Source organism: Pempheris klunzingeri, chromosome 9, assembly GCF_042242105.1.
Source record: "Pempheris klunzingeri isolate RE-2024b chromosome 9, fPemKlu1.hap1, whole genome shotgun sequence".
NCBI classification, from domain to species: domain Eukaryota; kingdom Metazoa; phylum Chordata; class Actinopteri; order Acropomatiformes; family Pempheridae; genus Pempheris; species Pempheris klunzingeri.
This window is the reverse complement of record NC_092020.1, coordinates 10,176,232-10,193,117: the sequence shown is the minus strand read 5'-3', so window position 1 is coordinate 10,193,117 and position 16,886 is coordinate 10,176,232. Positions and strand designations below refer to the sequence as shown.

The 16,886-nt window shown below is 44.0% G+C and overlaps 1 protein-coding gene across 2 annotated transcripts; it reads left to right on the top strand.

Annotated features, from left to right (window-relative positions):
- Nucleotides 1-708: 708 nt before the first annotated feature.
- Nucleotides 709-13,207, top strand: ugl (ureidoglycolate lyase). 2 transcript variants are annotated; one of them, XM_070837157.1, is made up of 15 exons: nt 709-781; nt 2,283-2,411; nt 2,497-2,715; nt 4,189-4,279; nt 4,429-4,505; nt 4,960-5,070; nt 5,465-5,524; nt 6,191-6,347; nt 6,492-6,690; nt 8,765-8,843; nt 8,925-9,017; nt 9,154-9,226; nt 9,690-9,757; nt 11,299-11,423; nt 13,036-13,207. In XM_070837157.1, the coding sequence occupies exons 1-15, from the start codon at nt 758-760 to the stop codon at nt 13,205-13,207; spliced, it is 1,677 nt and encodes a 558-aa protein (XP_070693258.1). In that variant the 5' UTR covers nt 709-757. The 2 variants fall into 2 exon arrangements, with proteins under 2 accessions (XP_070693258.1, XP_070693257.1); XM_070837156.1 differs by having other exon boundaries at nt 754-802.
- Nucleotides 13,208-16,886: the final 3,679 nt, after the last annotated feature.

Genomic DNA, 16,886 nt, shown 5'->3' with positions numbered 1-16,886 from the left:
TGATATTGTTTCTGAATTCATTTTAAGTGAGTGAATCCTTAATTTATTCCCACTGAGGAAAATAAGTCTGCAGCAGCACAAAGACCAAAATAAGTTTAGATAAATATAGAAAATAAAAGAATGAATAACAAGAGGTATGCAAGACTTACATAAAAATAGAATACCAAATTTAATTTATTCATGAGACAAAAAAAAAAGGTGTTTATTCAGAATTCCTGGTGCAGTGGTTATTGTAAAAGCTGGTTTCTTGGACTCTCAGCTCTCCAGGCCTATAAAAATGATTCAGATGAGACAAGTTCAAGACGGAAAACCCCATTACCACACAGATGATGAGGGGTCGCAGTGTTGTTCAGTTCTTAGTTTACCTTGGCTAAAGGATTCCAACAGGTGTTTGCTTGAGTTTTAAGAAAGATGAACACTGGGCTATAGCAGAGTGGAAAAAACATAGCGAGGAGTGGTTTGTCCAAGTTAGAGATCTCCAGTTACATTTGCAATCAAATAAAATCACAAACATCTCTCAAATCGTGCATATCTCCATCATTATTAATTTGTCCAGTTTGCTAACACAGGGGTTACAGTGTTGAACTATGTCAAAGAACGGACACATAGAGGACTTTAACTCTGCAAATAAACATCTTCCTGTTCAAACAGCGACCAAAGAAAGTCCTAATCCAAAGTCCACCTGTGCCGAATGAACCGAGGCCAACGTGTCTGTGAGCAGCACCATAGCACCTGATTTTGCAGATGAATAAACATTATGGACCGTAAAGAATGCCACATGGTGAGAGATGGAAAGAAACCAGTAAGTGCAATGTGTGTGTGTGTGTGTGTGTGTGTGTGGGGGGGGGGGGGGTGTTAACGGTGTGCTGCTTGATGGACTTTGAGCTTCAGAGTCGGTACGTTAGCTTTAGTTTCTAAAGTGCTGAATGCTGCTTCACTTTGACAAACCTTAGGAGCTGCCTGTGCATGAAAGCGATCCAAATAAAATACTGATCACGGGTACAAAATGTTTAGCTGCTTGAATTGAAGAATCTCTGCACTGGCAGAGGGGTAGCTGGGAGTTTTCAACCCTCCGAGAGAGCACTGCTCAGCACCGATGCTTGCTCCACATTCACACAAACTGACTAAAAAGCTGCAAGCTTTTGCTGAAACTCAAAGAATCCAATAGCTGAGCAGCAGACATTTTAATCTACAGCTATTTTTGATAATCAAATAATTGTTTAAATCATTTTATAGCTAAATTCCAAACAATCTCCATGTCGTGGACTGTGTCGCACACAAAAATAAGATATCTGGAGACATGACTTTGGGTGTGGGTTTTCTGGTGTGTTTGTGTTGTAATTTCCGTACTAACCTGTGACTGGGGCTTACTGTAAAGATGTGGGAAGTCATCGAACATCATGATCAGTTTTTCCTCCATTCTGTTAAAAGCTGCACTACTCACTAACTTTGTACTAACAATCAGTTGACAAAATGACAAACAAAAAATTGTTCTGCACAATACTTTCATAATTCTAACAGGACTCCTTCACAACTAATTCAAACATATTCCTTTTTTTCTCTGTTTTCCATTTAAAACAACGATGTAACTATTTTACCTTAAAATAACTTGTGATGGCGAGAATGGTGTCTCTCTCATCCCCACCCTTGCACCCCGAACACCTGTTCTTGTAATGTGTTACTTGGGCATGGCCTCCCATGAGAAGTGTGTAACACTTGATGGCCCTACGTCACACCCCGTGGGTTTAACAGGGTCTGTGGGTGCTGATGGTTTTCCTTTGCTCTCTCCGGCCTGGTCTTGTGTCGAGCGTTGTTAGAATACTTTGTCTGTCATTAGAGTGGCACGATAGCATTCTTCACTCAGACATCAGCAGAACGAAAAGGGGCCAGCATCCTGTGAGTACCGCTCGTGGGCAGCAGAGGCCACTGTTACCGCTGTTGACGTGGTCTTGTTTTAGTTTGGATACATAAAGAAGAAGCTCTTTACGCGCACTTTAACACCTTTACAGTGTACTGTGAGATGATGATATGTCAAAGAGTTATGGAGTAGAGCTGTGGGGCAGTTTCCTGGAAGAAGCAGAGAATGAGTGCTGCTATTTGGCACTTGGAGTCATAATGTTCTCAACTCTTCCACTTTGAGCGTTTGAGTGTTGGCATTCATGAGTCCACGTGTGTGCTCTTGTTGTTATGGGTCTTGTGTCTTTTTGGGTGCCCTAAAATCAGCCCCTTTCTGTAAATACACTGATGGTGAACTGTGATATCATGACACTTTTGGTCCACAGCGTCCAGTCAGCATGGAGCTGTCTCCCCCTCCCTCAGGTCTGGAAGCAGAGCATGACGCGCTTTTCACCCCCAACTCCCTGCTCTTCCTGCATGAGCTCATCTCTACATTTGATGCGGAGGTGGATCAGGTAGGACGGCTGGAAAAGACCTTTTTATTTAATGCATGGACATCTCGTTGAAGGCAGGATAAGACGTCTGCTCTGCTCTGTTCAGGTCCTGCAGTTACGAGTGTCCAGAAAGGCCCACTTGGACCTTTCTGGTGACCTGCCAAGCTTTCTGGAAAGCACCACAGATATCAGGAGAGACCCAGCGTGGAGGGTGCTCCCTGTACCCCCGAGGCTCCAGAGGAGGCATGTGGACATCGGGGATCTGGCTCCCTGCAATAGCGAGCGCTTCATTAAAGCTTTGCTTTCATCAGCACAAGGCATACAGGTGCCACCTCTATCTTTTATCTGTGACCCAGAAGGTCAGCTCTGTTTTGGCTGTGAAATGCCTTATATAGTACACTACTCACAAAAAGTTAGGGATATTCGGCTTTCAGGTGAAATTTCAGGATGAACCTAAAATGCATTCTAACCTTTCCAGGTGAACTTAATGTGACCTTCTCTAAACTTTTGAATGCACATGTCCAACTGTTCAGTGTTTCAGTACTTTTTTTACAAGTTGCTGTTCTCTAACAAGAAGCTTAACAGCAACATTCACAACAGGTTTGATCCATGAATCGACCAATACATTTCCTGCTTCAGTTAGAATTGGTATTTAAACAGTCCTCCTCATCATGCTGTTCACATTCTGACATCATGAGACCAAGACGACACCTAACAGTTGATCAGCAGCACCTCAACACTGGAGGCTTCAAACAGGTCCTCAGACAGAAGTGTCCACTGAGCTTAGAGGGTCACAGAGTGTCATCAGCAGGTTGGAACAGAGATCCAGAGACTGGAAGAGTCACAGAAAGGAGAGGAGTGGACGTCCTTTGGCCATGTCCCAATTTTACGTTTACCCTCATTTACCCTCCACTGTTGTTAGATTTTCTTTCAATAAATTGTTTAAGATGAAGAAACTACCATTGCATGCTGATACTTAAATGCCTTAAATGCCATAAATTTCACCTGAAAGTTGAATATCCCTAACTTTTTGTGAACCCTGTATATAATATATAACTGCAAATGTAGAAATCATTTTGAAGTGACCGTACTCTGTTCGGGTGAACTTCTGATACTCTTTGTTTCCAGTTGGACTGTGGCGATGTGAGAATTACACAGCACCATCACCTTAGATTTTATATGATCTTCATAAATGAACTTAACACCTTGAGATCATCGCAAAACACCACAACAGTACAATAAACACTGTAGTTTATTTTGACGCAAGTCCTTTTTTCAGCTCTTCAGCACAGACGACAGGGAAAGAGACATCATGACAAAAGCAGAGTACAGGAGAGGCGTCCAACACGTGTTTTTTAACATGGTGGTCTCCTCTACTTTCTGTTGTCTGCACTAAAACTCTCTGTATTTCCACGTTTACTCGTAATCATTTCTCTGAATAGTCCACATTTTTATTTACTTCCAACTTCTTGTGTTTATTCCTCTTTATATTTTTTCTTTTCTTATTCTTTTAGTTATCTATTCTTTTATATGGAGATCCTTTGACTCCATACTAAACTGCCCTCACAAAGTCCACAGTGACACAAAAAAGTAGGCTAGTGTCCATACGAAGCACCGGTGATGGCACAGAATGACGACGATGAGGGACTGATTTTGGACACAGCTCCAGTCTTGTTCATTGGGACATCATCTTTGACTGTGAAAAAGCTGCTGCCATTTCTTCCATCGCTTTTAACCACAGCTGGCTTTTCTGTTGTCCCACTGTTGACTAAGTTGAAACCCTCTCTGGTTTGGGCAGGTTGACTTTGATGACGGGAACTGCCCGACATATTACAACCAGATCAAAGGCATCCATAATGTTCTTCAGGCGGTTCACAACCAGTTCCCTAGTAAGTGTTTTACTTTACTGCTCGTGCTGGTTCAGCTGCACCGCTGTACGTGGACCAGATTATCTGTGTGGACATTCCAGGTGTGGAGTTTATGTCAGGCTCTTCTCATGGACTGCACCATCCATCCTCCTCTCTCCATGTGTTCACAGATGTTCCACACATATCTCAGGCTCCAGTGCTGATGCTGCGTCCTCGTGCCTGGAACATGGTGGAGCACAACCTGATGGTAGTGTAGCATCGTCTCACTTCACTTTGTTCAGTTACTTTATTTATCCACAATAACAGTAATCACCAGTAATGATGTATTGCTGGTAGTGTGGAGATTGTTCTCACTTGTTCAGTGGCCGGAGAAATCCTTCTATCATTCTATTCTTATTATTCTATTGTATTACTCTGTTAGTATTCTTAAACTCATATGCTTACATGTCACTGTTCACTCAGTGACAAGAGAATTAATCAGAGACATTCTAATAATTGAGTAATCAGTAGAAATACCAAGCACATACTGGTTCTAGTTCTCTCATATTGATATGAATGTACATTAAATACCATCAGAATAAGTGAAAAGAAGCAGCTTTACCAGTGTGACTTTGGTGTTGTGGTAACTTTTTAGGATTTTTGACATTTTGTAAATGAATGAGTGTACGAGTGTCATGAAGAGGACACCCTCTGCTCTTCAGGTGGGGGGGAAGGAGGCTCCCGGTCCTCTCTTTGACTTTGGACTCCTCATGTTTCACTGTGGAAAGACACTGTTGGAAAACAAGAGCGGACCCTTTTTCTACCTCTCAAAAGTAACACACACACACACACACACACACACACTCTCTCCTTAACCTGTGGGAGATTTGAAGTGTGTCCTGCTCAGGGATCTCTCTCCCTGGGTGGGCACTGGCCAGTAGATGCAGTCTAATGAATGTGTTATGGCATGATGGCTGACATTCACCTTTCTTTAATACAAGTGCCTCAACAAATACTTTTTTGTTTTACTTCTGATTCTTTTTCATTTCATCGTTCAGTTTATTTCCTCAAATCTGCACGTTTCATGGCTTTTTTGTCCCCACTTGCATAAGCCACCCCCAATCAACTGGTCTTAAGTCTGGTGTGTGTCCCTAAAAGTGACTGAAGTCAAACCCAGTCAGATGATGTGTGGGATGTGAACATAGTCTGTTTCTCCTCGCTCTGCAGGTGGAGAGCTTCATGGAGGCCAGACTGTGGAACAAGATCTTTGTCTGGACACAACAAAAGGTCTACAGTCTGCATGTGTCGGCGTTAATGCACACAGCAGTCTTTTATTTATATCTTATTATATTCTTAGGATGTTTGCACCTTGTCATTTTTATTTGATATTGGTTTTCAACAAAAATCCCAGATTTTGCTTTAAATGAGCAGACAAAACATATTTTCTCTGGTTGAGTACTGACTGTTTTACCGTCTGCCAGCAGAAGTTGTCCAGTTCAGCCATTGTTAGATAAATTATATAATACAGTATATATATACACACATATACTCACATTCAGCATCATACATCACAGGTGGGATTTAGCTTGCTGTGCACCTGTTAATGGAAAGTTACAACACAAGACACACGAACACAAGAAATCAAGTAACCACAGAAAACATTCAAAATACTGCCACTTTATTCTCCTGTGTCCCTGCTGCTCGGTCAGACTTAATCATACCTGAGCTTGATCACAGGATAGACTTAGCAACGCAGACCTCCCTGGTGTTAATGGAGTTTTTTAGCCCATCCAGCACCCTTTAGGCCAAACACAGCAGGCTTAATGAAGAAATCTCACTTTCAAATTTTCAAGCTCTAATTCTTCGTTTATTTCTTTTCAACATTTTGAATATACGTGAATGTGTGTGTGTGTGTGTGTGTGTGTGTGTGTGTGTGTGTGTGTGTGTGTGTAGCTGGGCCTGCCACTGGGCTGCATCAAGGCGACGGTGCTGATTGAAAATGTGTTGGCAGCATTTGAGATGGAGGAGATTCTGTACGAGCTGCGAGACCATTCAGCAGGACTCAATTGTGGCATCTGGGATTATTCGGCCTCCTTTGTCAATAAGTTTGGTGAGCGGGACATTCTGACGACCTCTGAACCCAGCCACTGGTTGAGGGAGGGTCCAGGGAAGAATTAGTGTTCGCCTGAGTATATCTGTTATCATTAATAAGTCGGTAAGCTATGGTGAAAAAAGGCCACTCTCTGTCCACCAGGTCACCGACAGGCCTTCCTGCTTCCTGACCGCAGTAAATATGTCAACATGGAGAAGCGTTTCCTGCGCAGCTACATGGACCTGTTGGTTCAGACGTGTCATCGCAGGGGGGCGCTGGCCACAGGAGGCATGGCCGCCCTGCTGCTCCCACAGGACCGACTCAGTGACTCCCACAGGGTGGCACTGGCTACTGTCACCAGGTAGGAACATCACTGCTCACACACATGCACGTTTGTAAAAGTGAATGGTCAATCAATCAATCAATCAATCAATCAATCTTTATTTATATAGCGCCAATTCACAACAGTGTTATCTCAAGACTCTTTCCATAAAGAGCAGGTCTAGAGCAAACTCTTTAATTAGAGAGAGACCCAACGATTCAGGAATTCAACATTAAGGATTCAAGAATCCCCACATGAGCAGCATCAGATATTATATTAGGAAACAGTGGAGGAAGAACTCCCCTTTAACAGGAAGAAACCTGGAACAGAACCAGGCTCAATGTGGATGGCTTCTGTAGGGGTCTGTGTTGGGTGGAGGTTGGACAGAGAGAGAGAGAGAGAGAGAGACAGAGAGACAGAGAGAGAGAGAGAGAACACAAACAGCAACCAACATACTAGCAGTGACTATAGCACTAACAATAGGAGTGTGACTAAAAGATCAGCAGTATGATATTATTGAAAAACATGACGAGTGGACGACGATCCTCAGCAGTGATTCATGAAGCAGAGAACCACATCAGCAGGACCAGGACCAGGACCAGGATCCACAGGAACCTGAGAGATGAGAGAGTCGAAGCAGTGCAGTTCAGGAAATGTAAACCCAGAGCTGAATTTGCTGGGGCTGTGCTTTCTGTCACTGAACCAGTAACTGTGTCTCACAGACAAAGAATTCAGTCTTTCCGAATGACTTCTCAGTTTTGATGCAAGTCATTTGGCACTAATTATAGGGAAAATATGGACAGTTCTTTGTTAATGCACTTCTAATCACTGAAGTCCAATTACTTGCAAAATGATGTAGGCACAGCACAAAGTGAAACTTGTCTACAAGCAAGGATGGAACTGAACTTATATGGAAAGTTTCCGACAGTAAATGAGTACAACACAATACAGACAGCTTTATTAACCTTACTAGGGGCAGGTTGTTTGCAGCAGCTTGTTCACACACAAACACATGTGGAGTACAATTCATAAGTAATACTGATAAATGCTCATTTTGATCAATAAACTTTAACACAATAAAAGCAGGTAAAATATAATGACACTGATCGCAACAGAGAAAATCCAAATGCAAGAACATATCGAGAAGAAGGCAAGAATACTTCATGAATAATGAATGAATATTTATTTGGGTGTAAATGAGCTTTTCTTCATATTTCCCTGTAATTAGTACCAAATTACAAAGTTCAAGCCAGGAAAGTTCCCATTACGGCATGATTCAGAGGGTGTTAGCCTCACAGGGTTAGCCTATTCTTTGCTTGTGCTGCTCTCATGTTACATTCAGGCATTTGCCATGATACCTTAATTGTCACTTGTTGGCCAGAGTGGTAGCTGAATATGCAAAAAGTATTTTATTAGCATTGAAAAAAATATTTATGGAACTTTTTCGTATCAAGTATGATATTTTTATTGTTTGATTTTTAAGTATTCAGTATTCAGATTCGATTACATTTTTTATAATCCAGTTTATTTTTTTTTACTAATTACAAAAATCGCCATGTAATTTGTATTTAGTAACTCAGCCAGCCCTGGCTGTAAAACACACTTCCCCTTTTATACTATACTAGATAACTGCAAGGGGTCCAACAAGGAAAGTGTATGCATTATAATAGACAAAGATTAAAGATGATTCAGCAACAATGATATGAATTCGAATAGCAGAACTTTTTTGCTTCCATCTTATTCTATCAATTACCTCACAAGCACCACATTTATCTTGTGACTCTTTTGGAGGGTCTTAACCCCCCAGCTGTAAACCTCTAAAATAAACTCAGTAAAGTAGTTAAGATAAGGGGCTCAGAGGTAGAGTGAGTCATCTTTCAATCAGAAGGTTGCTGGTTCGATTCCCCGGGGCTGTGGGTGACGTCGTAGTGGCTCCATCCACTTGTTTTATACAGACTATAATAACACTTCTTTCATTTTGTTGAAGTGGTATTTCAAATGCACCACCTTTACTTTTAACTCCTTAAAGAGGACTTTGAGTGTCTTTGTCACTCTGCTCCTCACAGCCTGTGTTTTCAGACGCATGTGATACCCTTTTTCTCCCATCTCTTAGACTGAAGTTGCTGGAGATCAAGGCAGGTGTGGACGGTTTCATGGTCTATGACCTGAGTTTGATTGAGCCCATGCAGAAAGTAAGCACTGGATAGAGAGACAAACAGAGCTGCCTGTACATAACGACTTCTGCTAGTGACAGTTCTCCTCACCTCTTCCAGCTCTTTGAGCTCCACACTGAAGGTGATAACCAGCTTCACCAGCTCCGAAATGATGTCACTGTGACTCCTGATGACCTGCTGTCCATGCCCTCGGTCAGTAGTCCAGTTGTCCCAAAATGTAACAGAAGATACCTTGCAAAGCTGTTAAATTCAACCTTTGGTTACAAATCCATCCATTATATTAGTCTCTCATCAAAAAGTCTATTCTGATGTTCTTGTTTTTCCTCAGGGAGGAGTCACCCTTTATGGTTTGAAGTATAACATAGCAGTCGGTGTCCTCTTTATTAATGCTTGGCTGTCAGGTATGTACATTCACATATACGTGTCGTCTTCATCTTTAGGAGCAGACAGGATGTAGTTAGGCAGGGCAGGAAGTGTCTCATTAGTCGTGTTTCGTGTGCAGTTTGAAGTATCGCATTAGATGAGACTGAAGTTAGAGCACTCGCTCGACGTAGTTCTTGACTTTTTGGAAAAAGAAGAAAATGGAAGATGCGAACAGCTCTGTCGAATAAGTTCTGATGAAGACAATACTGAACTTACTGGTCAGCGTTTTCTCCCATAACGTCCAAAAACATGGCTGCTAGTAGCAAGAACAGGTGTGTGCGGTCTCATCCATCTCTTCTACTCTTCTATTACAGTCGTGCGACGTTTGACCAAACTATGCTTTTTTTTTGCAACATTTCAGAAGTTTGCCAAAAGTTCACTTGACATTAGACAGAAACATGGCGATTGTGTAGACTGTTAAAACCATGCTCTGTTTCCTAGGTCATGGCCACTTTTTCTACGTAGGCCAGGTCGAAGATTCAGCCACAGCAGAGATTTCCAGATCACAGGTGGGATTAGGATTAAATGATTCAACTTTGCACTCTGTGGTGAAGAAAATGTTTTGGATACAACAGTAAAGGCCAATCCACACGGGCATCACTTTAGTGTTTCTGATGTCTGTCACTCACTCGACTCTCAGAAGGAGAAGGGTAATCTTCCCAGACAGCTTTTTAAATCACACACATGTCCAGCTGGTTATATGCTCTGAGCGTATTATTGGCATCTGTGCTGAGTGATCAAGGCCCCCGGTCTCGCTTTGAGGCTTATTGCAGCAGATTCCCTCCACCTGCTACAGCGGGTGGGGAAATCAATGAATCAATAAATAAAAACAACGCTTATTTCATGCTGTGGAGGCGAAATGAAAACTACAGTACTGTGCAAAAAGTCATGCTGTAAAGTAAGAATGCTTTCAGAAATATAAAACTTAATAGTTTATTTTTATGGATTTACAAAATACAATGTGAGCAAACAGAAGAAAAATCTAAACCAAATCAGTATGTGGTGTGACCAGCCTTCTTCTAAGTACACCTGCACAGAGTCAGTGATTTTGTAGGATCATTTTCAGGTGTATGATGAACCAGTTATACCAAACAGGTGCTGATGACCATCAGTTTCATATGTAGGTTGAAACATGAAGTGAAACAGAAACAGCTGTTGGAGGATTAAAACTGGGGGAGGAACATCCAAACTCTGCTACCAAGGTTGGTGAAGACAGTTTGATGTCACAGGTCATCATGTTCAGACTGAGCACAGCAACAAGACTCCAGGTGGTTCTGCTGCATCAGCGCGGTCAGCCAAGGAAACTTAGTGCAGCAGATGAAGGACACATTGTGTTTACTTCCCTTTGAGATCAGAAGATGTCCAGCAGTGTCATCAGCTCTGAACCAGCAGTAACCAGCGGGACCCAGGAACACCATCTACTGTCCAGAGAAGTCTGGTCAGAAGTGGTCTTCATGGAAGTATTGTGGCCAAAAAGCCAAACCACTGACGTGGAAACATGACCAAGAGACTCAACTGTGCATCAACACACAGGAACTGGGGAGCAGGAAAATGGACTGATGAAGCTAAATGGTAAATATGTGGCTGTAGCAGAAGGCAGTTTGTTCCCGGTACAATAATGAGTGTCTGCAGGCAACAGTGAAGCTGGTGGAGGTTCTCTGCAAGTTTGGGACTGCACTTCTGCTAATGGAGTTGGGGATGTCTTCAAACTTAATCCTGCCCACTTCATATCAGTGAGAAGAGACAGAAACATGAAATAACCCAAAGTTTTCTAACTTTGGGTTAACGGTGTGCTCATGTAGGACATAATTGCTCAGAGGAAGATGCTGATGAAGATGCTGGTTTTCTTGGATTTTAACAGTTTGTCTCATAAATCCACAAACCAAACAGTTATTATTAAATGTAAACATTAAGTTGGAACCTGCTTTTTACACACTTGGGATAGTTTGTTAACCAGCATTGTGAAGCCAAAAAGATGTATGAATAACTTGACATAATACTGTGTGTGTGTGTGTGTGTGTGTGTGTGTGTGTGTGTGTGTGTGTGGCAGGTGTGGCAGTGGATCCGTCATCAGACTCAGCTGGAGGATGACAGCAGAGTAGTGAGCAGGCGGCTGGTGACTGAGCTCACCGGAGAGGTCATGCTGGAGCTCAGTGCTCTGTGTCCCTCTGTCAGGTAAGCAGACACTCCTGAACATGTGTCCCTGCTGGATCACTGACTCTAGCAGCATTGTATTTTTCTCTAAATGATATGCCCCATGCTCTCTTTTGAGAAAAATGTTTGATATTCTTCATGTTTTCACTGCGCTCTCGATCTGTGTAGATACCAGCTGATAGCAGCTGATAACGTTGCAGACATTCCTGGTGGAATTTCAGGGTTACCATCCCTGTTCTGGGCTTTTAATTCAAGATGAGCAAGGGCCAGTTACAGCAAAATATACCCTGTCTTTGACTTCAACATAACTTTAGTGTCAGATGTAACGTTGCTTGACTTAAATGACCTGTAGTGTGATGCATTATCACTGAACTAAGACACTTCACAGAGGAGGAAACAGCGACACACAGCAGTAGAAAATGGACTCATTGATTACTCAGCTGTTGTATCGAAGGAAACAACACAACAGGTCAGTGTGGAGTAACTGAAGCAGTGCCATTAAATGTTCCTGAGGGCCCAGCTCGGCAAGCACTGAAGTGTCCAGTAAAACCTAATGGTGACTAACAGAGGGAAAAGGGGGTGTGTGGGGGGGGGGGGTAATAGAGACTCACCGTTAAGTTGCTTCCTCTCAGGTGTGATGGTGACAGCTTTTCCTGGTGCTCGCCTCAGTAATGGCACCTCTGCGTTCAGTGGCAGGCAACATCATCAAGGACCTCAGTGTGTCAGTTAATAATAAAATAACTTATAACCTAACGTCACCTTAATGATCAGCTTACCCAGGGGGGGAGGGAGAGGTCTTATCTAGCATAGGCTGGCCTGAGACACCAGGGAGAGTGAGAGAAGCATGAGCAGAAGAGCGGGGGGGGGGGGACTTCAATTTTTGTCTGCATCTATTTATCTAATTTTATTTTATTATATCTAAATAAAGTGAAGCCAGCTGAGGTCAGTTGTTGAAAGGTGCCTCCAGTCCTCCACCTAACAACAAATGATTGTACCTGTGGAAATAGACTCCAGCACTGCTCTCCTGTCCATGTGGAAAACATAGAGCTCTGATAGTACCCGGGGGGTGGCCATGTTGCAGTCAGCAAGACTGTTACAGTTCCATAATCCGCATCCACCTTGGGCTTGTCTATGGACTAGACACTTGCAAATAAGATAGTGAGCAGGGTGGATGGTGGGCCTGGGCTCTCAGACTGTCCCGTTACATATGCCTATGGACACAGTTCCATTATTGGTGTTTGCTGTTGTGAGTGTCTGGACACGTTGATCAACACTTAAAAAGCTGTCAAAATGGTGAACTGTGTCAGATCTAATGTTCAGAGTTGTGCTTCCACACATTAAAAGAACCAGACCAAAAAGAAGAAACAGACAGTTCTCACAGAGCGGCCACAAACACAGCGGGCCAACAGGTTATTTCTCTCCAACATCTACTACTTCTGGATTCAGTCTCCAAATCACGTGAAGGGGGCTTCTGGTGGGATCACATGCATAGATTTGAGGTTTGAGAGTTGATGAAAGGCCCACCAGAGGAAAGTTTTTGGTTTTTCTGTTCCTGTTTGCGATGAGCCTCTGTAGTCGTCTGTCTGCACGGTGGCTCAGAGGTTCACGTCTTCTGTCTCTCTGTCTTTTCCAGACATAAACAGAGGTTACACACAGCAGCAGACATGTTCCTGGAGCTGGTCCTAAAGAGACATTTCCCAGAGTTCATCACCACCTACCTGAATCAGGACCACACCTTTCTCAGCTCCCAGAGCTCTGGACGGGTGGAGGCCGTGGACTCAGGCGTGCCCCGACCCAGACTGTGAAGGTCCGGCTGGAAGACCGCGTCCTCCTCTCTCCTCAGCGCTCTCTATACAAAACACACTTCGAGGAAGTTTCAAAGTCGCAATTAGCACTCAGACATTTTTGATCCTTTCTAGATTTGATCAGTTAGTTGAAGAACATCAGAAGGTCTGATGATAAAAATAAGCCCCAGGTCCATATATGAAAGTGGTCCATTGTTGGTTACACTCTCCTCCTTTGTGGAAGCAGACCAGACACTGGGGGGGGGGGGGGGGGGGGTGAAGGCTCTGTGGCTGCAGCACCAGCAGGTAGCAAGGAAGACAAATGTGGAGTTAGCATTAATAAGTAATGTTACTGTAGGTCACACTCAAACTGTAAAATAAATTGCACATGTAATATTTTCTACCTCTGTTTTCTGTTTCATGTATGAACATGTGAGTAGATAAACTGAGCAACATTCTAACCTGCTGAACTTTGTGTTTCTGGGAATCCGTCACACGTAACCTCATGAACCAGTTGATCTGAAGTCCTGCTGGCAAACTGACATAACTGTTTAGTCCTTTATGTTCAGAGGTCAGTGATGCTGTCCACTCAGTGGAGTTAAAGGAATCACCCAGAAGTGATGGTCTCTCTCTCAGTAGAGCTTTATCTCTGTTTTTATGTTTAAAGAATGCATGGATAGAAAGGAGACACAACAACCATGGAACAAGGTCTTCATTGCTAAACCAGACAAAGATCGAAACTTGGAGGCCCATTTCACATTTAAGCATAGACTATAACATTTATTTTGAAGGTTTGTGTTTATTTAAAGGGTCTCTACAAGAAATTATGAGTGAGAACCACAGCCAAGCATCACGAGTTCCAATATTAGATTAGTATTAGATCAAACAAATTATTCAAACAACATAAATGCAAACGTTTTAAAATATTTCACACAGTCCAGATATTCAAGGCTCAACAGTTTTCAACAGAGAGATAACAGTCACACAGCTAGAAATTCAGAAGCTTCAGATCTTAAGCCCAAAAATGTTTATATATATATATAAATATATAAAGCCACTGAAGTTTAATATCCCTGTTGAACAAAGCCTGAGCAGCCACATCTTCCTCCTAGTTCAGAAAACTACTGTAGGTCAATTCTAGGTCCAAAGAGATGTGGCCCCAGAGAGACCTGAAGGTTTGTCTATCCCTCTTTTTGTTAATGATGGAAGAAGGAGGAGAGCAGAAGGAGGACTGGAGATCTGAGGGATTCTCAATTTGATTTGTCACTTCCAGAGCAAGTGGTTTAGAAAACATCTGTCAGCTCCTCTGTTCAGTTTTTCTACTAACACATCATGACTTGTTGAGCATCCCTTGCACCTCGTTTTCCCCTGTGAAGAGTCCCAATAAATGTAACAACAATAAGAATTCTTCTTCTTGTTATTATTGCAATAGGGCCTCGCTGGATGGCTCAGACCCTAATAAAACACAGCCATAGGGAAGTGTTTAAGTGCTATTCTTTATTTATCGGACTTATTTTTGGAAGGTGTCGCGTCATATTTGGTTACCCATCGGAGTCTGTGACCGTGACAGTGTAGGTTAGGTTTGTCAGCAGAAGGAGTGAAAGGGTGATGTCAGGGGGAGGATGCCAGGGTGAGGATGTCAGGGTGAGGATGCCAGGGTGAGGATGTCAGGGGGAGGATGTCAAGGGGAGGGTGTCAGGGTGAGGATGCCAGGGTGAGGATGTCAGGGTGTGGATGTCAGGGGGAGGATGTCAGGGTGAGGATGTCAGGGTGTGGATGTCAGGGGGAGGATGTCAGGGTGAGGATGTCAGGGGGAGGGTGTCAGGGTGAGGATGCCAGGGGGAGGATGTCAGGGGGAGGGTGTCAGGGGGAGGGTGTCAGGGGGAGGATGTCAGGGTGAGGATGCCAGGGTGTCAGGGTGAGGGTGTCAGGGGGAGGATGTCAGGGTGAGGATGTCAGGGGGAGGGTGTCAGGGGGAGGATGTCAGGGGGAGGGTGTCAGGGGGAGGATGTCAGGGGGAGAGTGTCAGGGGGAGGGTGTCAGGGGGAGGATGTCAGGGTGAGGATGCCAGGTTGAGGTTGTCAGGGGGAGGATGACAGGGGGAGGATGTCAGGGTGAGGATGCCAGGGTGTCAGGGTGAGGGTGTCAGGGGGAGGATGTCAGGGTGAGGATGTCAGGGGGAGGGTGTCAGGGGGAGGATGTCAGGGGGAGGGTGTCAGGGGGAGGGTGTCAGGGGGAGGATGCCAGGGTGAGGATGTCAGGGGGAGGATGTCAGGGTGAGGATGTCAGGGGGAGGATGTCAGGGTGAGGATGTCAGGGTGAGGATGTCAGGGGGAGGATGTCAGGGTGAGGATGTCAGGGTGAGGCACAGAATCAAAATGTGGTGCAACACCGGAACCAGGAGTGAAAACGCCAAAGAAAAGCACAAATGGCCGACCGAGTAGCAAAGCTAATCACAAAAACCAGGAAGCCACGCGCCACCAGGGAGGATCTGATTTTAGCTGCTGCCAAAGTGATGGATGTGATGGAGTGATGGTTGGTGAGAAAGCAGCTACACAACTGAACGTGATTTCTTTGTCCGACAACACTGAGAGTGAGGCTGAAGATGTTGGAGCAGCTTGCTAGCAGAACACAAACAAGCTGTCCAGACGGAGGAGCATCAGCTCTGGGGAGCAGGACAGCCTGGTGTGATACCACACACCTGTGTGAGACTGGGCTTCTAAAGACAAAGCCCAGGAATAAACTGATCTGCACCTAAAGCTGACGTCTGTTCAGCCACACGTCAGGACTTTGACGGCTGGTCACTTCTTTATACCCCTTTGACCACCTAGCTCGACATCTGGCTTTCATCCATATCACAGCTCTGTTCTTTGTTTTTTACAGGTAAAATGATATATCAGAAGGACACCATCCCCCGGTATCTAGAGGGGGGGGAGCAAAGGTCAGATCTCCCCTGCCTAGGTCAGGCAGTTCCCAGTCTGTCTGTCTCCAGATAATCGATCACAGATCAGAAACATAGAAACAATGAACACTACTAACACCATATGCCCTAAAGGCACATATCAGACACTACATACATAATTATACTCACTAAAGGCACATATCAGACACTACACATCAGACAGGTGTTAGTGTCGGGGTGTGGGAGGAGCCTGGAACACTGTGAGCACCCGTCTTACTCAGGCCTCACATCAGACCCATGTGTGTTGGTCTGAAGATCGGACCAGTGTGAGATGTGAACAGGAACAGGAACGGCTGCTTCCTGAGTCCAGAGGATTCGTACGTTCTCCTCTGGGACCCACGGCTCACAGGAACATTGGGGTCAGACAGTGCAGAGACACTGTTATCATATGGTGTTCTGTAACTCAGCACAGACATACAGGATGATAACGTCATCGGTCTGTAGCTGACACCTCTGCGTGAATATGCATTCAGCTCTGCAGTCGACGTGTGGATCTGTATGCTGTTGGCCTGTAAATATGGACACTGGCCGGGGACCTGGTCTATGAGGACTTCAACAAAATAGAATTCACTCCACTGTTTCTTTATCTAAAGCCGTCCCATCAGTTCTACATTTGTAAATGCTATGATGTCCAGTATTAAGTTTCACTGAATGAAATAAACTTTTCGTCGGCCCCTTGGTCCGACAGGTTTCATCCTATCTTCCACTTTTGATTTGAGTTCTTGTAAGTCACAACTA

What these genes read in the sequence shown, in the direction of transcription:
- ugl (XM_070837156.1), top strand. Translation starts at nt 758, where the DNA reads ATGGACCGTAAAGAATGCCACATGGTGAGAGATGGAAAGAAACCA. An exon ending in CTCCTTTGTCAATAAGTTTG is followed by an intron (nt 6,348 to 6,491) that starts GTGAGCGGGACA and finishes TCTGTCCACCAG; the next exon opens with GTCACCGACAGGCCTTCCTG. An exon ending in CAGAGATTTCCAGATCACAG is followed by an intron (nt 9,758 to 11,298) that starts GTGGGATTAGGA and finishes TGTGTGTGGCAG; the next exon opens with GTGTGGCAGTGGATCCGTCA.